The sequence below is a fragment of the Myotis daubentonii genome, chromosome 5, assembly GCF_963259705.1.
Source record: "Myotis daubentonii chromosome 5, mMyoDau2.1, whole genome shotgun sequence".
NCBI classification, from domain to species: domain Eukaryota; kingdom Metazoa; phylum Chordata; class Mammalia; order Chiroptera; family Vespertilionidae; genus Myotis; species Myotis daubentonii.
In genome coordinates, this window is record NC_081844.1 from 111,147,738 (window position 1) to 111,174,582 (window position 26,845).

Below are 26,845 nucleotides of genomic sequence, written 5' to 3' on the forward strand. Positions count from 1 at the left end.
GGAGGGCTGGGCGGTGCTGCTGCCCGGACCACACTCACCTGTGCTCCAGCTGCTCCTGCCCCTCTCCTACCCCCCCTGCCCCTCTCCTGCCCCTCTCCTACCCCTCCTGCCCCTCTCCTACCCCTCCTGTCCCACCCCTGCCTCTCCTGTGTTCCTCCTGCCCCTCCTGCTCCACCCCTGCCTCTCCTGTGTCCCTACTGCCCTGCACCTGGCTGGGCCTGCCCGCTCTTGTCCTGCTCCGGCCGAGCCAGGCCTGCCAGGGGTTTCCCAGGCCTGTCTCTCCTCACAGCCTCACCCTCTCCTGCACTGCTCTGTGCTCATGGAAAGCAGGCAGGCGCAGAAACCTACAGTTCTGTAAGGAAAACAGGAATTCGGTCGTAATTCAAACCACACGTGGTATTTTAAGCAGAGTATGGTCTGGCCATGTGACCAGAGACGTTCAGTTGGACTGGGAGGGGCCGCTGTGCAGACAGAGGCCGTGTGTGTGCCTGGCTCCCGGCGGCTCCTGCAGCTCCACGCGCCGGCCCCGCAGACAGTCCTTCCCGGAGCGCCGGCACCGTCTGCACGAAAATAGGACCACACCCCAGCCCCCACACAGGGTGTGCTCGCAGCCTGTCTAGTCCCGGCCCGGATGCGCTGGCCTCCGCACCCAGCTCGGGCCAGTGCTGGGCACCCAGAGCAGGTCTCCCTCTGCCCTCCCTCCTGCCCTGCAGGTGGTGCTGAGCCCCTGCTCGCGGGCAGGGTGAGGGCGCCGTTCCAAGACCATGGGAAAGTCGGTTCCCGCATCCGTCGCCAGCACGTCCTCGCCATGCCTGGCAGGAGCCGGGCACCAGGCAGGTAAGAGTTGGAGGCAGTAACTGAGGAGGAGGTTGGCCGGTGGGCATGGCAGGGAGCCGGCACCGTCCTGAGGGAGTAAGAGCTTCCCCGCAGCTTGTCCCTGCCAGCACCTTGGGAAGCGCGAGGGGCCGTTCCCTTTAAACGCCTCCCCCCTGGCGGCGCCCCTTCCTGACGCCCTGTGAGGTAACAAGCTTGGGGGACTTTCTAAGCAGCGCCAGCCCATCTGGGGTCCTTGCAGGCACCCGCGGATGTGGGAAGAACTACGCTGGAGCGCTCGCCAGCTCACGGCGTCTCTCCCCTGGGCTGGAAGCCTGAGGCTGGGCAGCTGGGCCCCTGTCAGCCCCTCTGTCCTGGATCCTCCCAGCTTCTGGGAGCTGAGGTGCCTTGTTACAGGGCTCCATGGACATCAATCACACCCCGACCCCCGTCCTGTGCGCCCCAGGAGGGCCCGCCTCGAGTCCAGTCCCGAGAGGGCACTCAGGCCGGTGTGGGAGGCAGGCCCTGAGCTCCTCCAGCAGCTGGCGGACCCTCAGCCCCTGGTCTGACTCAGGACCTGCAGGGACCAGGCTCTGGGTCCCAGGCCCCAAGGGGGCCCTGCTGGTGAGCTCGGCAGGGAGGCTGCGCAGCTGGGCAGGGTCGTGGCTCTGAGTCCCTGCCCTGCACTTAGAGCTGCGACTGCAGCCTGTCCCTTCCCGTCGGTGCACGAGGCTGCTGTCAGGGCCCTTGAGAGGGCGGAGCGGGTGGGGTGAGAGGGGAGTGGCCGCCGCCCCGGGGGGTGCCGGCTCCGCTTCCATCTGCTCCGTGTGTCGGTGGCGCTGGCGCAGGGCCTTGTCCCACAGCGTGAGTGACACCTGCGCCCCTGGAGGAGGAGCCTGGGGCCCAGGAGGCAGTGCCCCTGCACTCGGGGATTCAGGGGTTCGGGCCTGGCTCCTGTGTGTGTGTCTCCCCCCTCCCCCCGACTTGCAGAGGCCGCGTCCGGCTGCGAGGCCTGGTGTGGCTTTGGTCCCTCCTGTCCACAGGAGGATGCGTCCCCTGGCGCTGCGGCTGCGGCTGGCAGGACAGTGTAGCCTCGCCGGGCCCCGCCCACCGGCCTGAGCCCCAAGCCTGAGCCTGGAGCCTGAGCCCTGCTCCGTGTGAGCCGGACAAACGTGGCTCTGGACTCAGTCTCCTGAGTGCAGGGCGGCGAGCGCTCAGGCGCTGGGCGTGCGGGTGGCTTGTCCTCGCTCCTCCACGTCTCCGCTCCTGGGGCCTGACTTCCCACGTGGACCCTCTGCCCCGGGCCGGGCTGCTGCTCTGAGTGGGGTGGGTGGGGTCAGGGAGGCGGGATGTGCTGTGTCCGCCTCATGGCCTGCGGACCCCTGGGCCCAGACTTCGTAGACGGGAGGCGTACGTGTGAGCGCCTGGAGCAGTGAGGGGTGAGCGGGCCATGACCTCGCTCCCCTGCAGGAGCGCCGGATCCCAGGCAGAGAGGGGGTACCCAGACCCACCCCATTCCCTCAGCTGTCCTTTCCCGGCTCCAGGCCTTGCCCAGGTGTCCAGAGGCAGCTGGCAGCTTGTTTTACGGATCCCTGGTCCTCTGGGAGCCAGGCTGCGTGCTCCCACGGCCCACCCAGGAGGGGACATCCGTGGCTGGGAGCCTCCCCACCGCCTCTCACACCCTGGGGCCCCGTGGGCGTGAGCATGGTCCACGCAGCCCGCAGGAGCCACGGGTGCGGGAAGGACGAGTGTGGCAGACGCAGGCGCTGCATCTGCACGTGGGGTGATCGCTCGGCCTGGAAAGCAGCGAAGCCCCCACGCGCTGCGGCCGGCAGGGCTGCCTCTTGGCGCCCTCGCCCACAGGACCAGCACCATGACCTCTTTGGCCTGGGTCGCTCAGCCTGTTGAACAGCTTCCTCCGTGGAGGTGTCGCCGCCTACTGTGTCTTCCCCCCGCTTAGAAATACGGCCCAGTGATGGTCCGCAGCTCACAGAGCTGTGCAGCCATGACCACCGTCCGCGCTGGGGACAGTGCCCTGCCGGCTCCTCGCTGCCCTGGCTGGCAGAGGAGAGCCCAGTCCCCGGCCAGGCCACCAGGTGGCGCTGACATCCCGCAGCCTCGCCTCGTCCTGGCCAGGGGCCTGCGGGTCTCTGACGTGGGGCCCTGGGAAGGGGTCTTCCCAGCCGCTCAGGGTCTGGGGTTCTTCTGAAGAGAACATTTTAGGGTCGTTTGCATGGCTCCTACCCTCCTGATCCCCCCGCTTGTCTGTCTCTTCAGACGACAGGCTGACGGGCAGTCCCAGCGTAGCAGAGCCAGGGCCTCGGGTCTGCGGGCCCTTCCCATTGCCTGTGTCATCTCACAGCTGTTTCGCTGCCGTCGTGCTCCCTGCGTCAGGTGCCGCCACGGAAACCTCGTGCCTCGCCCTCACCAAGCCCACACCCCTTCCCCTCCTGACCCCAAGGCTGCGCAGGCCTGTCCTGCCAGCACGTGTGTGTGCGTGTGTCAGTGTCGCGCACATGTGTGTGCTTGTGTGTGCACACGGCGTGAATGTGTGTGCCACGTGAATGTGTGTGCGCACAGTGTGCGTGTGTGTGCACGCATGCAGAGCTGCACCAGGTATCCTGAGTGTTTCTCCCTGCGGCTCTGGGTGTGATTGTAAAAGCAGAATTCAATGTGGCCTCTGCGAGCCAGGAGGATCTGGCTGTGTCCACAGGGGACAGTTTCTGAAGGACACTCGCGTCCCAGTTGCTGGGAACACGTGGGGGGGGGCGCCCTTTGCTCTCCACTGGCTGGGGGGTAGGGCGATCGCTTCCTGAGGTCATGGGGTTATGGCCTGAGCTGTGGTCGCCACATTGGCAGCTAGGAGCCTGTTAGCAGCCTCCTGTCATGGCACAGACCCAGTTCCTCCCTCCGGAGCCGGGGGTGGGGGGGCGTGCGGGGGGCTCCCTCTGACTCTGGGGTCTCGCTGGCTCCTCTGCCCTGAGGCAGGTCCGTCGGCGGCCACTGCGGGGAGCTCTGCACACGTGCCTGCTCAGCTGCAAGCGGCCACCCTGGAAGGCGTGTCCGAGTCACTCCTGCTTAGGACTTCCAGGTGCGCACGCTGGTGCTGCAGCAGTGAGCGTTCTTGTTTCCAGGTTCCCACCCTCCCTCCCTCCCTGGGCCACAGTGCAGCGCTGGCCGCTGGTTCCTGCGCCCGCAGCTCTCTGAGGCCCCTGTGCCTGTGGGGACCCCCGGCTGGTTCTGGAGCACAGACTTGGTCACCTGCTCCGTGGCCCTGTCTCCTGTGAGCAGCAGAGGTCCCTGGGGCCTAGGAATCCCTCAGGACACGACCCCCCCCCTCCGGCCGCACGTGGAACATGGTGCCACGCACTCCTCTCGTGCAGCCTTGGCGCCTCATGTGTTGCTTTTTTCTTTCAATTGATTTTTAGAGAGAGAGGAAGGGAGGGGGGAGAGAGAAACATCAGTGGGTTGCCTCCTATACACACCTCTCCTGGGGGTCGAGCCCGCAACCTTTTGGTGTTCAGGACAACACTCCAGTCAGCCGCGCCCCCGGCCAGGGCTGCATATTCGTTAGTAACATACGGCGGGAATGTTAAAATCACTGCGTCGCTCTTCACTGGCTCATCCAATCTCCAGTGTCCTGAGTGCTTACTGTGTGCAGTGACGGAGGGCGCTGGTGAGACCGGCCCCTTGCAGGGGGACATGGGGCTCCCATGCTGGCCGGAGGCACCGGAGGCAGCTAGCTGGAGCCCCCGGGATGCCCCCAGGTCTGCTCCACGGAGAGCCGCAGGCCTCTGGCCAGCTGCCGGGAGGGAAGGACCCACAGAAAGAGCCAGCAGGGTGACCGGACGGCAGGAGGCGAAGCGCCAGCTGTGTCCTCTCAGATACGTCGCCTGACCGCGGAGACACAGATCTGAGCGTTCAGAGGCTGGAGAATAAGTATCAAATAATTTAATAGCCTCCCGACGTGTGGGACTTTCCTCAGCAGTTTCTCAAATACATAGAACTTCAGGCAGATGGTGTGGCCCCCGGGGCAGCTGTCACAGCTTACAAATGAGGAAGCCTCCAATTCCAACTGATTTTAAATTCAAGAGCTTGACATGCAGTATAACTTCTTGTGAAGCATGACAAGGTAGATGAGTTTTTGTGAACAAAAGAAAGATAATTAACTTAAAAATTACAATAGTCAAGAAGTGCTGGTAGAATGAGTGACCTTGGGCGTAAAGTGAGAGCTTGTATCCTGGCATCGTGCAAACTCACACATAGGGCTGGTCAGTTAAGAAAGCAGGACTGAGTGCACACTCTGTTGGCTACTCCCAGTAGCTCCTCGCTCTCCTCTGCGCAGCTCAATTCCTCCCATTCTTTGGCAACAGCGCGGGTCAGACCTTCCGGAAGAAGGGCAGGTGGGCCTGCAGGTCATCCAGGTGTGCAGGGTGGGTGGGCAGCAGGCGGGGGCGGGGCGGAGAAGGTGAGGTCTCTCCTGGTGCCCAGGAGAGCAGTGGAGAGGGTCCCTGTGAGAGGGGAGGGTCTGCCGCGGGGCCCAGTCTGCCGCGGGCTGGTGCCCCACCAGGAAGAGCTCTCAGCGCCGCGGACACTCCAGCGCGTGGGCTTTGGGACAGAGCCAGCAGCCCGCCCAGGCTCCCAGGAGGCCCCCAGGAACGAGCCAGGTAGTAGCCAAAACCACTGAGAAATGACATTGAAAAACGTGATTTGAGGCGCCCTACCCTGTTTGGGGAAGAGCAGCTGGGCTGCAGGGCAGGGCTGTGGGCAGACGCTAGGCACTCAGGATCCCCTGGCCCAGGGCTCCTGCGCGGGAGCAGGGGAGACAGACCAGGAGGGGCTTTTATTTATACCGACCGCCTCCCTGACCAGGGCCCGCTGTGCCGGGGCCCATGGCCTTGGCCTGGAGCCTGCAGACTGAGCCGCAGCAGCAGCAGCGCGCGCGCAGGGGAGGGGAGCGCCGCCACAGCCGCACTCACTCCACCGGGTCCCCGGGTGGAGCCATGACGGGCCCCTCGTGCAGCCCTGGTGCCTAGGCTGGAGGGGGTGGGGTTGGCCTGCGGCACCTGCAGGCCTGGGCGGGGCACAGGCTGTGCCTGGTGTGGAAGGACTGGGGCCGGGGTCCTGGCACTTCTTGGGCAGGCAGGCACGCTCTGCACTACCCTGGACACACCTGTCTGCGGGCCGCGTCTCCAGGCTGTCAGCACGGGAGGGGCAACCCAGCGTCGGTCACTGTTTCCTCCCAAAGACACGGCACCACTCACGTCAGGGTTTGCTACCAAATGAATTTTCTGCAAGCTTGAAAAATCTTCCTGTTCATAGGCTTTTGGGTTTCGAAACTGGCATCAGAGGGTTACGAGCCTGGATTCTGTCGTAAGGACTTGGGGGCGGCGACGGGGGGGCCGTCAAGTGCAAAGTGGCTGCTTACAGAACAGCCTGGATGGAGGCAGGAGGAGGGTGAACCCCGCTTTCCTCCGACCCCATGCAGCCACTTCTCGAAAGTAGGCCAGCCTCACTCCGGTCACGCAGCGTCCACTGACGCGGACCTGGCGGCCGGTGGCGGCGGCAGCGTGGGGGCCAAGGTCTGTGCTCGGGAGCGAGGTCACCTGCCGTCCCAGCCTCCAGACCAGGCGCTCAGTCCCGGGCCCCAGCGGGTCACAGTCCCACGTGGGACACGCACGCCTGGCCTCGCCCTCGACAGGACCCTGTGGTGGCCCCGGCTGCGCCCCATCCACGTCTGTGCTGTGTCCTGTGTCCTTCATTGGAATGCTCCGTGGCTTTTCTTTCAAGCATCTTTATAAACCTAAGGCGGGGGTCAAGCACTCCAGCAACACAGAGTGTAAATACTGGCTTTCATTTCCGTCACTGCATTCGTGAAGCCCGTGGGAGGGCGCTGGGGGGACGCCGCCTCCAGGAGCCGGCCTGAGCGCGGCTCCCCTCCGCACAGGCCCCTGGTCCAGAGCCCTGGCCTGTACTGTGGTGTGTTCTCGCCTCGGCGCTTCCCTGCGGGGACGGCGACAGAGCTACAGGTGGCAAAGTGCTGTGACTGGCTGAGCGCCGGCCCCTCCTCCCCCGGGCTCAGACCCGGTCGGTGGGCATGCACTGAGCCCGCAGGCTGTGCACCAGCGGCGCCTCTGGCTGGTCCGTGCTGCTGGCCGTCTACGCCAGCACCTGCTGGACCCCTGCCTGGTCCGCGGGGCAGCTCTGGCGCCCGCAGGGCATCTTCTTGGCCAGCCGGCGCAGCTTGCCGGGGAAGCTCTTGTTGATGCAGCGGTACAGCAGCGGCGTCACGGCGCTGCTGGAGAAGGCCAGGCCCCGGGACAGGTCCTTCGCGAAGAGCAGTGTCCCCGGGTGCTGCCCGGCCACCGCCCCCCCGCGCAGGGCCAGCGACGTGTGCCCCAGGAGGGTCAGGTAGTGCGGCGTCCAGAGCCCAAACTGTGTGCACACGGTGGCCACCAGGAGCCTGTGCACCGAGGGGTCCAGCCTCCCCGAGTCCTGGTCGAGGGGCGTGTCCTCCTTGCGGATCCGGGAGATGAGCACGAGGGCGTAGAGCACAGCCAGGCCGGGCACCAGGTACCCGATGAACACCAGGATGGCGTCGGCGGCCTCCGGGTGCTGCATCTTGGCGCACTCGACGATCCGGGCCGCCACGTGGCTGCAGATGTAGAAGAGCAGGGAGGAGAAGCTGGTGAGCAGGGCGCCGCCCCAGACGAAGCCGCACACGTGCCGGCTGTTGTAGACGCTGGACATGTAGGTGCGGGGCAGCGCCCGCTCGATGTAGTAGTCGAGGCTGAGCAGGGCCGTGGAGTACATGGTCACCAGGGAGCAGACGTTGAACAGGACCAGCAGCGTCACGTGGGCCTCGCTGCTGAAGCCCCACAGGGCCCACCCGGAGGCGCTGGGGCCCAGCAGGTGCGCGGGCGCCAGGGCGCTGAGCACCAGGCCGGCCACGGCCATGTTCACGAAGTAGACGTCGGGCATGGTCATGCTGCCCTGGTCCTGCAGGTTCGCCAGCACCAGCAGCGCGTTGTAGCCCAGGCCCACGGGCACGCCGACCGCCAGGTAGAGCAGGGAGAAGGCGGACAGCACCAGCTGGGCGTGCTGGCAGAGGGGCTGGTCCTCGCCCCGACCCGTGCCGTTGAGCGGACCGCAGCTCCACATGGTGCTGGGGCAGCTGGCTGTGGGGAGAGCAGGGAGGTTAGTCGTCACCCGGAGCCAGAGCCCCAGGCCCGTAGGTCCCCAGAGAGCTGGGCTTTCTAACAAGGAAGCTCCATGAAAGTCAAGTGTCGCCGCAGGTGCTACCCAGAGCCTGAGGGCCAGGCTAGGAAGGCCAGCGCTGCAGGGAAGCTCGTGGCCACAGGCCCATCCCTGAGGAGGCTGAGCCCCGGGCCATTTACCCCGGCTGCTCTGGGGCTGCGGCCCCACCGGCTCACCACACAGTGGCTGGCAGTCAGGGCCTCTCCCCCAGGACGGACGCCCTGCAGCCCCTGCTGACCTGGGCCGGAGCCTTCGGGCCTCTGCGCAGTCCTGCCCCTGCCCTTCGCCCAGCTGTGACTGGAAAGTGAGATGAACACAAAGCGCCCTCAGACGCTGGTGGCCCAGCCAGGGCGCCCCCAGGGGAGGGAGGGCCTGCCTGAGGCCTGGCTCCCGCGCCAGCTCAGCCTCATCAGCCCCTCCCGCTCCAAAGCCGCCTGCCAGGGGAGCAGGGACTGAGCGATGGACTGAGTGAGGGCGCAGCCTCTGGGCCGGGGAGGACACAGCCGGCCCTCTGGCCTGAACCTGGGCTCTTCCCCACACGCGTGGGGATCGACAGTCCCTCTGCCCGCATTCCCTGTCTCACGGTGCCTGGGTAGCACAGGACGCCGCACAAGCAGCCCGAGGGCGGGCAGAGGCGCTGGGCGCTGGTGCAGGGTCACGGTGAGCCTGAGCCTCAGGGAGAGTAGGAAGCGCTGCTCTGGGAGATGCCCGCACCAGGGGCTGGAGACCTGAGGGACCTGCAGGGGGCGGGGCTCAGGTGACGTCGCCCGTGGGAGCCTGGCCCTGTCCTCCCGCGTCTCGGGCCGTGCATGTCCGGTCCGGGTGGCCTGTCGTCCAGTGCATGGGAGGCCTGGGTGGGCTCGGCACTGGCATCGGAGAGAACTGGCAGGAAGAGCAGGAAAAACTTACGACCCGATGTAGTTTGGCCCAAGCACCAGTGCTCGCAGGCCAGGTGAGGGCCTCTCAGCAACACTCGTGTCCCAGGCTCAGGCACAGGCACAGTCAGCCCTGCCGGGGGCACTGCCCCCCTGGGTGCCATGGACAAAGGGCTCTGCCGCCTGTGGGTCCGGAGCCCGTCCTGTAGCAGGTCCCACAAACCTTTCCCGTGTCTGCCACGCCCCACCACCGTGCCGGAGGCTGAGGCTCAGCAGTGAGCAGCGGGGAGGCCCCACCCGTGGTGGGGAGGGAGGGGGGTGCAGGAGTCGGCGCCCCCACGCCCTCTGAGCGCCATGGGGTAGGTGGGAGGGACACCGAGTTTGTGGCAATGTCCTAACAGCCTGGTGAGCGCCTCCCAGCAGCCCAAGGAGGTGGGTGCAGGTGGTAACGAAAACGCTGGGCAACCCCGCTCTGCCCACACGTGCGGTCACGTCACTGTCCACAGTGTGCTCCTCGGCCTGCGGGGCTGGATTCCAGGGGGGCAGGTGCACCAGGCAGGGTCCCCCACGGCCCCTGGCGCCTCTGGCACAGCTCGGGAAGCTTGGCTCTTCACACGCTGCGGGAGGAGCTGGGCGCGGCACCCTTCAGCTGCCTCCCGCAGTTTCCCTTCTCCCATTCCCCAGCGAGGCTGTGAGCACACGCGCAGGTATGTGAACGCTGTCTCCTGTCCTGGTGCCCCCTCCCTCTCAAGGCTCCTGCTGAGCCAGGAGCATGGGTGTGGGGTTTGTCCACCTGACCTCGCTGTTCCCGTCCCCAGCAAACACTGCCTTCCTGCGGCCACCCCAGCCGTCCCGGCCTTGCCGAGCTGCACGCCCCAGGGCCCCTGGAGTCTACCAGGGTGTTCCCACCTGTCCCGCGTCACCGTGGGGGCAGGAGGTGGGGCCACAGCCTCTGGGAGGCAGGCGCCCACTGTCACTGGAACAGGTGGCGTCTGTCCCTGGGGGTCCGCTGCCAGGTCACAGACCAAGAGATGCCCTCTTGGTCCCACAAGGCTGGCCCTTCTCAGGCCTCCACTGCCCGCTTCCTGCCCTCACCTGCCCTGTCCGTGCTCATGTTCTGAGCGCCGGGCCACCGTCTCCTCGCAGCAGCCCCTGCTCCCCTGGCAGGTCTGCGGCCCCCCCCCCCCCCAGGCTGTGTGCACGGCTCTGTCCCCACTGCGGGCGGCCCGCACGCCCCAGCCCGTGTGTGGGGCTCACACGGCGAGGAGCTCCTCTCACCTGAAGTGAACCGAGCAGACATTTGGGCAGAAACTCAGGACACAGGTGTACCTTCTGGGACGCACGCTGGGCCTTGGGTCAGTGCTGTCCCTGGGGTGGGCGGGGCACAGAGCCAGGAGGCAGCAGCACAGCCTGCAGGCCCGCCTGCCCCCCCACCCCAGCCACGGCACAGGGACTGCACCCCGCAGCAGTGGCTGGCCTCGAGCAAGCGTCGGTTTGGCCCAGACCGGCTGGTTCTTGGGAAATGGTCACGTGAAATAAAATCCGTAGAGAATTTCCTGGAAGCCAGGGGGACAGGCGGGGACTGTGCGCTGGGCTTCCGAGCAGACAGGCCGCGTGCGTGCTGCTGGCAGCGCGTAAGCATCCCGCCCGCCCGTGTGGCCTCCCGCACCAGCCGGAGGGGAGGGACTGGCTTCAGGTGCAGGTTCGGGCCCGGTGCCCGCTCGCTTTCAGGTGTTTCCCATGGGCGGTGTGGCGGGGTCCCTGGTCCCCCCAGGTGTGAACAGGCGTCTGGCACGTTCTAGAGTGCAGACCTCTCACCCTTACCCTGTGAGCTCGCGGGGTGGGGGCAGGGTCCCCCACGGCCCTGGCGCCTCTGGCAGGACTTGGCCCCACCCCTCTGGCCCCCATTTCCCTGCAGTCACTCCCCTTCCCTCCTGGGTCTGGTTCTGTGAGTCCAGGAAGGAGCTCCCTGGCAACAATGCTCGGCCCCTCCCCCTCTGTCCCCCCTCCCCCCTCCCCTCAGGCACAGGCCTCGGAGGCAGCAGCCGGATTCCAGGTATCCAGCCTGTTCCTTCCTGAGACAGGAACTCACAACTCAGCGGTGCAGACCCGGCTCCTGGAAGGGCCTCTCTGCTTCTTGGTCCCCTGACCGGACAGGAGAGAGGGGGCGGCTCCCTCCAGCCGCGGGCGCTTCTGCAGAGCGCCTCCCTGTGCCAGCCGGCGTCCTGCCAGCCCTCAGCTGAAGGGCTCTGGTTGAGAGGGCTCCGGTGGCGCGCCGGCCCAGCCTTAAGAACAGGCCTGCTCCTGCCCCCTCTCCCTCCTCCGACCAGGCCAGGCCCTCGGTGCTGCCCCACCTCTGGCTACTGCCTCTGCAGGTCACCTCCAGACTCACTGGCCGGTTGGGCCACCTTCTTCCCATTCTTGTCACTGACCCGCCCACTCCCTGAAACCCTCCCCCACAATTCTTAGGACTGGCGCCCACGTGCAGTGGCAGCCTCGTCCACGCCCGTGTCCCATGAGACACTGGGAAAGGCAGCCTGCCGTCTGTCAATGCAGCGTGCACCCCAGGCCCATGGCCCTGGCTCTATCCCTGGCCTCTCCCTCCTGCTGGTCCGGGTCCCTTCCCCACCTCTCTCCGTGGGGGCAGGACACAGGAAGTGTCTGTGCTGCCATGGGGCATGTCCCGTCTTCATGGGGGGAAGGAAGGGCGGCCGCCCTGCAGGAGGGTGCTGCCACCCGCGGGGGCTCCTCTTCGTGAGGAATGAGAACGCACTCGCCCTCCCTGCCCAAGCTGCCAGGGGGCCATGGGGCTTGGGAATCTTTAAAGGAATCAGAGCTGTGGTCAGTTCCTCTGGGCCAGAGGGAAGGCCAGGCCGAGGTGGCGAGGCCAGCTGTGTCCCCGATGCCGGGCGCTGCCCACGGCCTCTCTACTGTGGAGCGGTGGCCTCGGGCCGCCATCCCGGCCACACCGACCGGGGACCAGGCGAGCGGCCACGGCACCAGGCATGGCTTCTCTGAGCATCGCTGGAGGTCCTGTCCCGTCCAGTCCCTAAGGCCTCCCGGAGCCTCGGTGGGACTGCCTGTCACCAGCTGAAGGGGGCTCCTCCAAGGCCGCCCGCACCCCACCACCCAGTCCTCAAGGCGCTGTGCTGGCCGGCCAGGCCTCCGCCCAGGGCCGCCGGTGCAGCAGGTGCCTTCGGCCGCGCTCCCTCCTGGGCTGGTGGCGGGCTCTTGCCGGGTCCTCGGTGCTCTGGGCGCAGGCTGGAGGTGTGTGACTCCAGAGCAGGCTGCACTGGCCGCTCTCCCTGCTGGCCTGGAGGTCTGTGGAGGCGGGTCCAGGTGCCCCCGCTCTGCCTGGGCCTAGCAGGTGCTTCTGCGTCTGTGGGTTCTTCTCTTGGGCACCCGCAGGCCTGAGCGCGCTGCCCCTTTGGGGGCCTGTCGGACACTGAGGCCGGGCTCCCACGGCGGCGGCGGTGGCGGCCACAGCGAGTCCGCGTGCGGCTGAAAGGCCCTGCGGGACCGGACAGGCCACACAGGCTCTGCCCAGCACCTGAGTCCCAAAAGACCACGCGGGCACCTCGGACAGCAGCCTCCCCCGTCCTGGGGTGGGGCAAGAGGTGGCAGCACTGTCCTCTCCGGAGCGAGAAGGCAGCTCCCAGCGAGCCCTCTGCCCTGGCCGGCGCGTCCCCCGTGTGAGGGAGCTCTGAACAGGGCTCCCGGTGACCGAGGCTGCTGCGCAGGCCGCAGAGCGCCCAGTGGCTTGATCAGCGCAGCATGCAGAGCACAGGGTGCCTGGCCGTCCCTGGTGTCCGGGTGAGGAGGGTGCGGACCCCCTCCCCAGATCTTCCCCACAGGCAGCTGGGTGGGGGGGACTCAGGGTCCTGTTCGCTGACACGTGCGAAGAGAAAACCAGGGAGGGAGGGGTGAGGGCGTGAGGCCGTCACAGCCACGTGCAAGTCCTCCTGGGAGAGCACCCCGAGAAGGGCATGCTGGGGCCCCGCTGCGCCGGCAGACGGCAGAGGCCTGGCTGTGGGTCTGGTCGAGTCAGGGCTTTCCTGAGGTGGCCCTCGTCCCGAGCTCCTCACTGTATTCACAGCTGCCCCAGGAATGGGGACTGGAGAGGTGGAAAGCGCAGGTTCGTAACTATGACAACCGACACTGCAGGGACCACAGGCCAGTTGGGCTGGTGTCTGGCACAGAGGGAGCCCTGGCCTCCCTCTTCCTGGGCCTTTTGAAGACCCAGACTTGCAACCCGCAGCCCAGTGCATGTCCATAGCAACCAAAGGGAACTTTGCTGAAGCCAGGACCAGCGTCAGTCGTGATCTCCATGGAAACAGGATGCTGGCATGGTCAGAGCAGCAACTGGGGAAGTAACTGGGCCGATGGCAGGGAGCAGGGGCCTCCCAGGAATCTTGTACACACAAGGCCAGCCTCGAGCCGTCCCGCTCCCCCAGCGCGACCTCACCTTCCCCTGCTCCGAGTCAGAGGCGCTGTCCTGCGCCCAGGTGCTCCGCGCTGGGCCCGCAGCCTGGCCGCTCACAGTCACTGCTGTCCACACACAGACTGCTGGCCTAGGTGCCCTTCCTCGCTGCCCCTTGACCACCAGACTCGCCCTTGAAGCTCGGCCCAGCAGGCCTCCGCACCTGGCCTCTGCCCGCCTCCACCGGCCCCACCTGCCGAGTCCTCTTCCCACCACCAGAGCTCTGAAGGGGGCGCTTTCTTGGTTGAGACCTGCAGTCGGCTGGCTCCATCTGCCAAGAGATGCTTCCGGTGGCGTGAAAGGCTTTCCCCACGGAGGCAGACGCGCTGACTGGAAGGGGGAGGCGGGGAGAGCTCTGTGGTCCCGCGAGTGGCGTGACCTTTGAGCCTTCAGAGACCCAGAGTGGGGTCGAGGCCAGGCTGGGCAGTGCGTCCGGAGTGGGCAGGAGCTCGGCTGGGACTCACCCTCCCACCAGTGTTCTGGGACAAAATGCTGTGAAAGGGACTCCTGAGCGTGTTTCCTCTGCACCCTGGCAGAAGCGTAGCCACAGGTAACCAGCTGGTCGGGTGCTTGCGCCCTGATCCCCTCGCAGCCGGTGCCTTCTGGGGGTGACGGGAAACGGCTCGTTATAGAGATGGGTTGTTTGGAAGTGGCAGCCTTTTGCTCTTTACGGTTCCAAATTGCCGAGTGGCGAGAATGAACCCGGCAACCTGGTCAGGTGCACAAATGGAGCCGCCTCTCTCCAGGGAGCACGGCCCCTGGCTGCCTCGGGGAGGGCGTGGAGGAGACCGCAGCAGGGTCCTGGCCAGCGGGTGCCTGCGCGGCCACGGCCCCTCTCCTTGGAGAAGCAGGACACACGCTCTTTGTTTATGGAGACTGGTTAGTTGGGCTTTTCTGTTACCTGAGTAACTTGGTTTGAGGCTGCTACTCCCTCCAGGTACACCAGACCACGGGAAACCGGAAACACAAAGAGGCTGGCTCCAAGGGCCAGGCCAGGCCGAGCACAGCGCGTCGCATTTCACTCGCTCCGCCGGCGGCCCTGAACCAGGTGTGCTCTTACCTGGGGAAGGGCTCGGCCCACAGATCCTATCGCCACTGCTCTCGGAGGAGGAGCAGCCAGTTATTTCCATCCGTGGCCGTGGCTTCCTCAGCCCGCAGCTCCTGGCAGGCCCTGCGGCGCGTGTGGGAGGAGGGGCCGGAGGGGCTCTGCTGCACATGGAGACCCAGCAGCATCGCATTTTGGCAACTCAAATGAGAAGGTCCCCCTCCTCCTCCGCACTGAGCCTCTGCTTGTGGAACCTGCGCAGCTGAGGAGCCCGCGGCGGCAAGAGGAACTGTGGGAGGCGCAGCCTATGACAGGAGCGCGACTGGGGTGCACTCACACGGCGGCCAGTCTCCGGGAGGTCACGCCTCCCGCCCCCAAGACACGGCGGGTGGCAGCTATTTTGTCGGGAGTCCCAGCATCCCCTAGGGCAGTGATGGCGAACCGATGACACGGGTGTCAGAGGTGACGTGCGAACTCATTTTTTTGGTTTATTTTTCTTTGTTAAATGGCATTTAAGTATATAAAATAAACATCAAAAATATGTCTTTGTTTTACTATGGTTGCAAATATCAAAAAATTTCTATATGTGACACGGCACCAGAGTTAAGTTAGGGTTTTTCAAAATGCTGACACGCCGAGCTCAGAAGGTTCGCCGTCACTGCCCTAGGGCCTAGGCTGTGAGATGGAGCAGCGGTCCCTCCTCCGCCATGAATTGCACAGGCCTAGTCCCTGTGGTCTCTGCGCGGCTATCATTTTCCATTGTCTCCTAGACACAGCCCGTGTGCACACTGTGACCTAAACCCCACCGGTGGCCGTGCCTGCCTTTCTCTCACCCTCAGCCCACAGGGGCTTTGAGCTACAGGGAGGGCAGGTCAGTGTCCATGTTTACATCCCCCCCAAGCCATGTCCCCTGTGCTCAGGGTGTCCCCCCCACTCACTAGGGAGGCAGGACACCATTGGTCGGGCCTGAGCCCACCGCCCTCGGCCATGTGTGGCTTCCCGCCTGGGCAGTCGGCACTCGCAGAATAGCGCCGTGGTTGTTAAAGGCTGGTTATCTTCCGAGGCCTGGTCCCCAGGAAGCTGCCTGAGGCCCTGGCTGGAGAGCTTATTAGTAGTAGTGCCTCTTCGCCGTCGGCGGTGCCCACTGGGCCCCGTGAGGACACAGCCTGGGAACATGGGGGGGGGGGGGGGGGCGGTGCAGTAGAGCCAGCTTCTTGCCCCGTGAGTGAACGCTGGCCTCGGCCAGATGGGGAGATAGCGGGGAGGAGGCCGGCTGCTGGTTGCTTAAGATAGGGAGCTGGTTGTTTACAGGTGGCAGGGCGCAGCGAGCGGATAAAAAGCTGTGGACACAGAGGGAGGCAGCCAGGTCCGCCGCTGAGCCCAGTCTGCCCCATGCACACAGGACATCACTTGGCCACAAAAAAGAAATCTCGCCGTTTGCGACCAGATGGACGGACCCAGAGGGTATTGTGCTCGGTGACACGTCAGGGAAAGACAGGCCATGTGACCTCACTCGGTGCGGAATCGGAAGGACAAAGTGAAGCAACAGAAAAGGTGGCGACGGGATGCCGAGGTCTGCAGAGCAGACGGCACCCAGTGAGGGTCACCCTGGGAAGGGGCGGCGCAGCTGTGACAGGACCACCCAGAAGGGGCGCCAGCGCGAGGCCCCCTCTGACCCCAGGAGCCTGTCCGAGCCCAGGGGTGACCTTCTCCAGGAGCCCAGCCAGTTAGCCACAGACTATCTCCCATCAGCCGTGGCTCAGAACGCGCTGAGATGTTGTAATCACCAAAGGACAGAGCTGTGACCACGGGACCCAGAGGGCCTGGTCAGTCCCTGGGACATGTGGTGCCTCCGCTCAGCTGCCTGGGAAGGTGACTGACCCTGCCCGGGGCTGCCCGGCCTGGCTGCCCTCCCGGCTCAGCGGCTCAGCGCCCCACCCCCCCCCCCGGGACGGTGCCCTGCGCGGGCACAGCGCCGCCCCCAAAACACTGTCCGGCTCAGGGACAGTGCCCTGCGCGGGCACAGCGCCCCCACCCCCAGGGGACAGCGCCCCACCCCCGGGACAGTGCCCTGCGCGGGCACAGCGCCCCCACCCCCAGGGGACAGCGCAGGGCGGGGCCCGGGGACCCGAGTCCGAGCGCAGCCCCCGGCCAGACGGGGCGCAGCCCCGCGCGCCGCCCCCGAGAGCGCCCGGCCCCTCGGACCCCGCGTCGGTGCCCACTCACCGGCTCTCTGGGCCGCGCAGTCGCCGCGGGCGGGCGGTCAGGGCTCACGGCGCGCACGCCGCGCGGGGCCTGTGTACACACGTGACCGCCGTCGCCCCGCCCCCGGCGTGGCCCCGCCCCGCGCGGCCCGGGACCGCTGGCCGGACGGCCGGGCCCTCCCGCGACCTGGGGTCAGCCGAGCGGACGCGGGACCTGCGCCTGGCGAGCACCTGCGCGGCTTCCCGGCGTTTCCGTCCGCGCCCGGGCGCAGGAGCCTCTTTGTACGCCGCTCGCCCGGGAGGCCGCGCAGAGGCAGCGCCTTGTTCGCCCGCGCGGTCATTAGAGGCTGATTCCCGCGGAGCGGGGCCGCGGCAGCACCTTCGGGCCCAGGCCCCGGGGACAGTTCCTTCTGGAAACCCCAGCGTGCGGGGGGCGGGACGTAACCCGGGTTTACTGCGGGGCCGGCCTGGAGGGGGCGGGGTCAGCGGGTCGGACGGGCTGCGGGAGGCCGAGCCTTCCTCTCTGAGGCCCGCGGGCCGCGTGCCTGCGGCTCTGTTGTGACCTGGCTGGCCCCTCCGCCAGCACCAGCGTGGGTGGCCGCATGGCCCCGGGGCCGAGACCAGGCCCGGCCAGTGCGGGCGGGGAGGACGGTCCTCGCATCGGGACCGCCTCTCCGGGCAGATCCCCCATCGCCCCTCGGAGACGCCACTCACATCACCGCCGGCACCCTACGGGGCCCCTGAAAAGAAGACACTCGATTAGACGATTAGACGCAGCCCCTGGCTCTAGGGAGGTTACAGGGGAGGGGGACTGTGGCCTCAATGAGTGTCCTCCTCACTGTCCCAATGACCTTGAGCCTCAGAAATGTGGAGCAACTTGCCCCAGGTCACAGAGAGGTAGCGAGCGAGGTTTGAACCAGGTGGTCTTGGCTCTCGGGGTCAGGGTCTCCTGGCAATGCGCCTGGATCACAGCGCCCTCTCCTGTGCGAATGGCCTCCCGTTAGAGGTCCGGGATGCCAGGCCGGCCCAGCCCTGCCCGCGGGGTGTCCTGTGGGGACAGCCACTTGGCCCTCGGGGCTCCCCGACCCGACCACCTGGTCTGCACAGGGAGACGGCAGGGTCTGTGTCCGCCAGGCGTGCAGAGCTGCCCCCCCTGCTCGGGCAGCTCCCATGGGAGCCCCATGACTTTGGGGACAGCTCCACCGCCTGGGCACAGGGACTGGGCTGTGGGAGGCCCGTGAAGCTGAACCTATTCTGGGGTTCGAGAAGCAATCGGTCTGGTGTTGTTTTTTAAAACCACGTGGAGCTGGCGTCCCCTACCTTGCTGGGGACGGGGTGCCCTCATTGTGCGCCAAGCTCTGCAGGGAGAAGGGAGACTCCGCCCCGGTCGGCGGAGGGGACGGAGTACTGATGGCTCCCGGACCCACCTCATGGGGGCTGGGAGGGCTGCCTCTGAGGGCCTGAGGGTGCCCTGGCTGGAAGGCAGGCAGGTGTCCTGAAGGGGCCCCTTGCAGTCCTAGGCGCTTGCCTGTGGATTGGGTCCTGTGTGGCATGTGGGTCAGGGACAAGGAAGCTGACGGATGAGTTCGCTGAGTGTGGTTTGACCTCTGTGCCCCCGTAAGGTGTGAACTTTGATAAAGTGTGGAGGGAGGGCTGTAACAGACAGAGGCCCTGCCGGGGCGCGCGGTCAGCCCCAGGCTGGGCTGTGTTCCTGCGTGGTCAGCAGGTCAGCGCTTTGTTGTGCAGCCGCCTCCCTGCCGTCCCTCTGCACCGCCCCCCCCTTTCCAGTGCTGTCCCCCTGGTCCTGCCAGCACTGCTCTGTCCTCTGGGGAAGCAGATCGTCCATTAGTCACACAGGGAGGGCCCAGGCTGGGTCTCAGCCTGTGTCCTGAGCACGTGGCCTCATGTGAGACCTGGTGCAGGTTCTAGCTGGGCCAGCAGAGCTGCCTCAGGGGCCGTGTGGCCGGCACACCTGGTGGCAGGTTCTAGCTGGGCCAGCAGAGCTGCCCCCGGGGCCGTGTGGCCGGCAGCGACAACATCTGCCTGCCTGCTGACCTCTCCTCTCGGGGCACAGTGCCGGTCGTGGAAAGCTCACTCTCATGGCCTCTGGGAAAGATCGGCGGCGGCACCTGGTGCTTCCAGACGCCAGGCTGCTCTCGCCCCAGGGCCCGCAGGTCCCCAGCCACCCTGGCTCCTCGGCCTCAGCGCCCTCCCCAGGACCTGGGTGGCAGCTGTTCCCTCTTTCTGGACACTTCTCTCCCAAACAGCCTGGCTGCGCCCTTACCTCCAGTCTCTACTCAGGTGTCACCTTCCTGGCACCGTTTTCCTTGACCTCCATCCCCCCACAACCATTTTAAATTACAAACTGCAAATAACCCTGCTCTCTGTCTGACCTGCCTGGGTTTCTCCCAATACTGCAGCCTCCTTGCTGCCGCAGTGTCTGCCTGCAGGCTGCCATGACCGAGCCTCACATCATGGAGGCTGGCCCAGCGCCAAGGCGCCAGCGGGTCCCAGTCCACTGAGGGCCCTTCCTGGTTCCTCGGCGGCCGTCTTCTCGCTGTGTCCTCTCCAGGGGAGGACACCCTGGTGGCAGGGGCCTCCGCTTACAGGGCGCTAATCCCATCTAGGAGGCCCCCGTGACCTGATCGCCCCATCACCCCACCTCCTGACTGTCACACTGGGGGTTCGGCAATGGGTACGGGTCCCCGTCATGTACCCACTCTTCCTGTCCAGGAGCTGCTGAGAGAATGTGCAGTGTGTGGGTTCTACGGTCTCAGTTCCCCCGGGGTGGACGCAGTGCTGCCTCCAGGTTCACGCGGTAGGCCTCTCGGTCACGCCACCAGCTGTGTGAGGTCCCATTCCCGGGGGGCCCTGTACTGAAACCCCCGGCTGCAGTGGGTGGCCAGTGTCTTGGTGTGGGGCCTGCAGGCTGGTCCCAGGTCAGAGGGAAACACTGCATCGGGCGTAGGTAGACCTGGCGCACTTCACACCCTCTGAGCCTCGATTTCCTCCTCTGCAAAGTGTGGGTGACGGGGTGGCTGGGAGCATGCGGGAGAGCCTGCTGAGCCGTGTCCCGCCCGTGTGTCCTCAGCCAGCGCCTCTGGCCTGTGCACCTGGGGTCCAGGGCCGGCCGTGGAAGGCAGCGGTCAGCGTGCAGACCCAGAGCAGACTTCACTCCATGAACCAGCGACCTCAGAAACCATAACTTCCCAGTCTCAGCCTTGTCTGTACAGGGGGGCGATGCCAGCATCCCAGGGATTAATCAGGAAGCTGTGAGCTGGCCCAGCACGGGGACCACTGTGGAGACCGGCCCGCCCTACCCGCGCAGCCATCCAGCCCTGGTCAGGCCTCCGCAGCCCCTGGCCTTCCTGCCCCCACCCCACCCCACCCCCGCCCCCGCCAGGGTTGAGCAAGCCTCTGTGGATTTCTGTCGGTAGCGGGAAAAACACAAAAAGACGCTGTCTTGGCTCCAAACCTTGGAGATCCTTATCAGGCCGGGAAGTTGGAACGCCCACACCCAAAGCAGGAAGCCCACACCCACTGGAGAGGGAAGAAAGGGCCCCGCGAGCACCCTCAGCAGCGCCAGTGCGGGCATCCTGCAGCCCGACCTCTGCCCGGGGGCTCCTGGCTGCTGGAGTGCGGTCATCCCGGGGCCATAGGATGGATGTGCAGCCTTGCCGTAGGGGCGGGCACCCAGGCTCTGAAGAGGGAGAGCTGTGCCTATGGCGGGAAAGAGGTGTGACTCACCCGTGGGTGCCCGGAGCCCTCCCTGGGGCCTTGTTGCTGGGCAGCGTCAGTGCAGTGAACAGCCCCCTGTCCCTGTGGGGCGCACGGTCCGGTCCGGGGCACCGGACATCAGCCCGAGCTCTGAGGGCTGTGTCGCTGCTGGGGGCGGGGCGTGCGGGGACCGTGGTGTTGGAGGCGGCTCAGTAGGGGAAGGGAGAAGGGGCCCTGAGCTGCGGGGGGTGGCCTGGGTCTGAAGTGCGGAGGGTGAGTTGTGCCGAGGCCCTGGGGAGGAGACTGCGGGCGGGCTCTGGGGACCTCGGGCCCTTTGCTGCAGGCGTGGACTTGCGGGATGGGGTGTCCGTATGTGCAGGAGGGTGGGAGCGACTGGGGGGGGGGGGCGCGAAGGCACCGCACCAGTTGCATTTCGGGTCTCCGGTCTCCGGTGTGGGGAGCTGCCAGGGAAGGCTGAAAGCAGGAACTGCCCACCCCCCACCCCCCACCCCCGGCTGCGTCTGCCACTTCGAGACTGAGCTGCGGACCGAGCAGTGGCCCCGGGCCTCCGTCGCCTTCCGAACCGCCTCGTTAGTGAGGGAGCCCGCGGGTGGGGGTGGGCCCGCCGGCACCCTCCCTGCCCGGCCCCCGCACCCGCCCGGGTCTGGGAGCCGGCGCCCACGTGCGGGGACCTGGCTCCGCCCACCGCCGGGGCCACGCCCACACGCCGGCGCGTGCGCACTGGCGTCGCCGTCCAGCCGGTTGGATCTGGTTCCAGCCGCGCAGGGGCGGCCTGACATGCGCAGTGCGCCGGGCGGGGCGGGGTGCGCGGGCCGGGCTGACCCGACGGCCTGGGACGCGGAGGTCAGTGCGCCGAGCCGGGGAGCCGGGAGCCGAGGCCGGGGCGGGGTCCGGCCTGCGCGTGCGCTCGGGGCGGGCGGCTCCCGGAGGGGCTGTGCGTCCCGACCGGGGACACCCCTGCGCCGGCCTCCGCCCTGGAGACCCCGGATCCCGGCAGAAACTCGGCGTCACCCTGAGGGCGTGGCGCCCCCCACGGGGTCACGGCCGGCGCCCCGCTTCCGTCCCCGAGTCCAGACGGGAGGGGGCTCTGGGCCGGGAAGATCTCGGGACGCGGGCGCCGCGGGTCCCCGATCCCCGGTGGGTGTGGCCCAGGCGCCCCCATCCGCTCCCGGAGCCGCCCGAGGTCGCGGTGAGGCTGTGGGGGCCCCGGGAGCCCGAGCCCCGGCACCGGGAACACCCGTGTTTGCAGCAAAATTCCCACGAGGGTGTTTGCCGTTTTGCTCGTGATTGTTTGGCCGCGATTGCTGCTCAGCAGCGTGGGCGGCTTTGGAGAACGTGTTGTGCGCACGGGGCTCCTGCGAGGCGAGCAAAGCCCACCCCGCGAACAGCTCGCGAATGTGACGAAACGGTTTTGAAAATTACACCCAACAATGAATGGCGTGGAGGTAACGGTAGTCTCTGTAGAGACTTGAAGCATTTGTTCTGGTTTTGCCGTTTCTTGATCTTGGAGCCGGTGCCGTTTGGGTTTGGACCGGGCCGGGGCTGCGGGACTCCTGGGCGGGGGGCGAGCTGAGAGCCGGTCCTGTGCTTGCTGCGCCCCGGGCCGGGCGGGGCCGCGGCATTTCCCCTCCAGCTCAGGGCGCAGAGGCCGCGGGGGAGCAGGGCAGGACGGGCCTATTTGAAAATATGTGCGAACTTGCTTTTCCTTTGAGGGGCCGGCAGCCGGGGAGCCGCAGCCTCGCCAGGTGGGGGGACAGGTGTCGTCGGTCCGGGTGACTGTCATGTAAGTGGCAGGTGGGCACTGCCAAGCCCGCGGCGGGATGTGGCTTCTGGTGCGTTTACGGGTCCTGTGCCTGGTGCCGTCGGCTCTGCGCTGGCCGCTCTCACCTGCCAGAGCCGCGGGGTCCCGGACGCCCGGACACCACGTGTTTCCACAGGTGGAAGGGGGCGACTTGAACTTCGGCCGGAAGGCGGGGGGCCTGGCCGGGACCTGCAGGGCAGCAGCCTCTGCTCCCCGGAAGCGTGGCGCCTCCGTGACCTTTGCCTGCGAAGTTCCACTCCAGGCTGGACCGTGCGGGGGCCCCACGCTGCCTCGCCTGCTGGTGATGAAAGGAACAGGGACGTTGTAAACCGCCCCACCCCGGCCGCCTGCCTCCCGGCCGCATGGGTGACACCAGCCCACAGGCCTCGCTGAGGTTCCGGGGGACAGTGGGGACCGGTGGCCCTTAGGATCTTGGAGCCAGAAGGCTCAGCTCGGGCCCTGCTTCTGCCGGGCAGGTAGCCCTCCTGGGGCGGCAGTGCCAGGCCTGTGAGCTGCCAGGTGCTGCGGGCGCCCTGGCCCAGGGCAGGTCCTTGGCGTTCTGCGCCCTGTGTCTGGGCTGCGGGACAGGACTCTTCCTGGGACTCCGGGGCCCAGAGTCCGTCAAGGCTGGACCGGAAGGAGCAGCTTCCTGCGCAGGCTCGGCCCAGGACGGCGGCCTCACGCAGGTCCCGTAAGAAGAGACCCTCGGCTCCTGGGAAGCGGGGAGGGTCCCTCTGGAACCAGCTCAGCAGATCCCGAGGCCTCGTACCCGCCCCTCCGGGCGGCTGGACGCCTTCCTGCTGAGATGCCCCCGGTGTTCTGTGATCTCCTCCGAAACCCAGCCAGGCCCAGAGGAACGTGTCTGCGGGCACCGTGGCGGACAAGCCCTGGGCGCTGCGCCCAGGCCAGCGCTCCCCATTCCCGCCCACACCCCTGCCCTGCGGCTCCCCACGGCCAGTCACCGGCGGCCCTTCTCCCCCGGCTCAGCGTGGCCACGTGTTGTGCCTCCGCCCCCACCTGGACCTTCACACCTGTCCCCCGAGGCACCAGGCCGGCTGTGCCCTGGACCACTGCCCGGTGCTCTGGGGGCTGGGATCCCCGGCTCCACATGGGACCGGAACTGCTTCCGGCCCTGAGCCCGTGGGGTGCTGTCAAGGGTCCTAACGGGTGGGAGGGGCCGCTTAGAATCCCCGCCCGCCCTCAGGCCTGAGCCCTGGGCGGGGCTGTGGGCGGCGCAGCCCTGAGGTGTGCCCGTGGGATCCCTCTCCCAGAGGCCGAGCCCCGCCTCCCCTCTGCCCATCCGGCTGCCCAAGGGGAGGGCCCTCCTGGGACAGGGACTGGACGGCTGTGCCTGAGTGGAACGGTGAGCGGTCACACCTTCCTTCCTGTCGGAGACCTTGTCTCCAGAAACCCAGCCGGACCTTGTGAAAAGCGGTCCTCGCGGCTGGCGGCTCCCGGCCCTTGTCCTGCAGGCCTGGGGGTAGGAGGAGGGTTGAACCGGCCTCCCTAGCAGACAGCCTGGCCTCGTGCGGACCGCGTGGACCACGCTGCAGCTCTCTGGGGCTGAGAAGCTGGCCCAGGCCTGGGTGAAGCGTTGGGACCTTGAACAGTGTGGGGGAGGGTGCTCTCCCGCCTGGCTCTGTGCCCAGGGCTGTGATCCCGGTGCCTGTTGGCATTAGCAAACCTGCTTCATTCGGTGTTGTCACGGCTCTCCCTGCAGCTGCTGGTTGTCGGTGATAACGGAGCCCAGGTGCTCTGGAATCCAGCCTGGCTACTAAAGGGGTGCTGTGGCCGCCCGTCTCCGAACAGCCGGGTGTCCAGCTCGGGGTGTTCATTGCTTGCAGCCTACGGAGGGCAGAGCCGTGGCACCCGGGAGAGGCTTTGTCCTGACGCGTCTCTGATAAGGGCCAGTGTGCCCGCACCACGGAGCTGAGGCCAGTCGATTCCAAACTCCTCCAGCCAGGATGTGTGGGGGGCAGGGCCCGCTGTCGGCCAGGGCTGTGGTCAGAGCGCTGGCCTGCCCTGCACGGACGGGGTTCCAGCTGCCACCTGTGCCGTGACCTGGACGAGACCTTCCTCCGCAGTCCTGTCACTGGCTGAGGAGGGAGGTCAGATTCCAGGGTCTGGACCCCCCGGGCCCAGAGGGAAGGAGGCGGGCGGTGGGGAGGGGAGTCCCAGGCTTCGTGCAGGGTCAGAGCCAGGGCTTGGGTCTGGGTTCTGGTTGGGGTTCTGTTCTTTGCCCCGTCTCACAAACTCGGGGAGCTTGAACCTGGATAAGAAAAAAATAAGTATTGTCTCCGTGTCTGGCCCCAGCGGAGCCTGCCCTCACTGTGGGTGCTGGGGGCCTGTGCGGGCGGGGACGTCAGGGCTGCCTGCACGCAGCTCCCGCGGTGGCTGGTTCCCGGTGGCACTCAGCCCTGGTGGTCTTCCTCGTAGTCCGGGACCTTTCCGTTCGTGCCTGAGTCCCGTGGACTGTTTCGTGCACTGAACACCCGAGTCGGGTCCCCAGGCCCCAGCACACTCGCAGGAGCGCCGTCGAGACGGAGCCTCCTCTCCGGGAGGCCTGCCCTGCACAGCGTGGACCTGGATCGGGCAGCCGCTCTCCCTGTCCTCCAGGAGCTCACCTGCGTCCGGCCGTGAGCTCCTCGGGGCCAGAGCCCGCGTCTGCCCCCGTGCCAGCGCCAGCCCAGGACCCCGAGGGCCAGGGCCCACCCCACACAGCCCGCCCGCCTGCCCGCCCCCCCCCCCCCCCCCCGCAGGGCCCACCGGCGCTCCAGGGCATCTGTGTGGCTCATCCCAGCGCAGCCTCCTCAACTGCTGACGTGCAGGTCCTCGGAAGTGACTTCCGTTCTGATCAGGGTGCTGCCAGCCGGTGGAGGGAGAGCTTCCCTGCTCCCTCTGCAGCCGCAGGAGGTAACGCGGGGCCACTCACAGGGGCGGCTGGGGATTGGCCTTTGGGGACGTACAGTCGCACTGAGTCTGTGTCCTCAGCTGAGAAAGCTGCTGAGCGTGACTGTTGTCTGGACTTTGGGGGGGCAGAGGGGGGCTGGCGGTGGCCTTGGCTCTGGTTCGGAGGTTAAGTTAACACCAGGGACGCGGCGCGGGGCACAGGTGCGTCGAGTTATCCTGTGTGAAAGGCTGAGTGACCGACCGTACTACGTCCGACCACCCGGCCGGTACGTGGGACATGCACTGGCGACTTAAAAATGAACCTTGACTTGTGCACACGCGATACATATAAGCTCTCAGGATGGGTATTATTGAAATCCCCCGTGAAATGACTTGTAACGGATCTATTATTGAAGCTACCTTTGCAAATAGCGTATCTATAGATGATATTTAAAAAATCTAAATGTGTGATTCTTTGTTCTAAAAATGAGCGTGTTCATAAATGAAGAAATTTTGGATATACTCGATGGAGATTTTCACATCTATTTGAGTGCTGATTCCATCGATTCAATGGATGATGCTGAGAAGGAAAATTTTCCCATCGAATTTAATAGTATTATTCCTTCGGGAATGCCGGGTCATAAGTTAAAATTGAAAGTAGACACAATCCTCATGCTACTGAGAAATCTTAATAGTAAATGGGGTCTTTGTAATGGCACTAGATTTATTATCAGAAGACTGCGACCTAACATAATCGAAGCTGAAGTATTAACAGGATCTGCAGGGGGAGAGGTTCTGATTCCAAGAATTGATTTGTCCCCGTCTGACACTGGCCTCATTTAAATTAATTCGAAGACAGTTTCCCGTGATACCAGCGTTTGCGATGACAATAAATCACCAGGACAAACTAGACAGAATAGGAATAGTCCTACCTGAACCTGCTTTCACACATGGTCAGTTACATGTTGCTTTCTCTCGAGTTCGAAGAGTGTGTGACATTCAAATTAAAGTTGTAAATACTTGATCACAAGGGAAATGAGTCAAGCACTCCGAAAGTGTTTTTACTCTTAGTGTGGTGTACAGGGAGATATTAGAATAAGTTTAACAAATTAATCAGTCATTGTTTTTATCAGTGTTTTTATATCATTTTTGTTGTTTTTATATCATGTTGTTTTTTGTTTTTATGTCATGTCTTTGTTGTTATATCATGCTATTGCTTATTAATCAACTTACATATTTTCAGATACATTTTACTAATTTCCTTTCATCTCTGACACTCCTACCACAGAGAAAGGGCGAGTAGCGATATTAAAATATTTCTTCTAATTAATTTCCTGTCAATGTGCACGAATCCATGCACCGGCCACTCGTTTCAAAATAAAAGGTTTCTTTAAAAATTGTGGGAAACACTCGTTGGTTTTAGCAAAGGGAAAAGGCAGTTTGCTGCCGTGAGTCAGCCTTTCATTTTTTAATCGTTGGGGTAGTAAGTCCAGGGGCAGTGTGGGCTCTGACCCTGCGCCGGCCGGTGGGGACGTGGGCTTCCCCTGGGGAAGGAAGGGGGCTCCTGAGGGACAGCAGTTCTGGGACCCGCCTCCGTCTGTCCCTGAGCTCCGGGCTCTGCAGGGCCTGGCCGGCTCAGCTTGTGGACAGAGGCTGTGGCTGGGGCTCACTCAGCCTCAGGGGCCTCTGGGCAGCTCCAGCCGTGGCTGCCCTTTGGGACTGTCCACCTCTGCAAACAGGCTG

General features: G+C 65.6%; 2 protein-coding genes across 3 annotated transcripts in view; one reads left to right on the forward strand and one right to left on the reverse strand.

Annotated features, from left to right (window-relative positions):
• Window positions 1-26,845, forward strand: part of C5H7orf50 (chromosome 5 C7orf50 homolog) — a 62,595-nt gene that overhangs the window by 31,917 nt on the left and 3,833 nt on the right. The gene's annotated exons all lie outside the window — the stretch shown is intronic.
• On the reverse strand, window positions 4,750-16,843 carry GPR146 (G protein-coupled receptor 146). 2 transcript variants are annotated; one of them, XM_059699450.1, is made up of 2 exons: window positions 16,697-16,843; window positions 4,750-7,991 (listed from the first exon to the last, which is right to left on the reverse strand). In XM_059699450.1, exon 2 carries the CDS (start codon window positions 7,972-7,974, stop codon window positions 6,973-6,975), a length of 1,002 nt encoding a protein of 333 aa, XP_059555433.1. In that variant the 5' UTR covers window positions 7,975-7,991; window positions 16,697-16,843; the 3' UTR covers window positions 4,750-6,972. The 2 variants fall into 2 exon arrangements, with proteins under 2 accessions (XP_059555433.1, XP_059555432.1); XM_059699449.1 differs by lacking the exon at window positions 16,697-16,843 and adding an exon at window positions 10,224-10,617.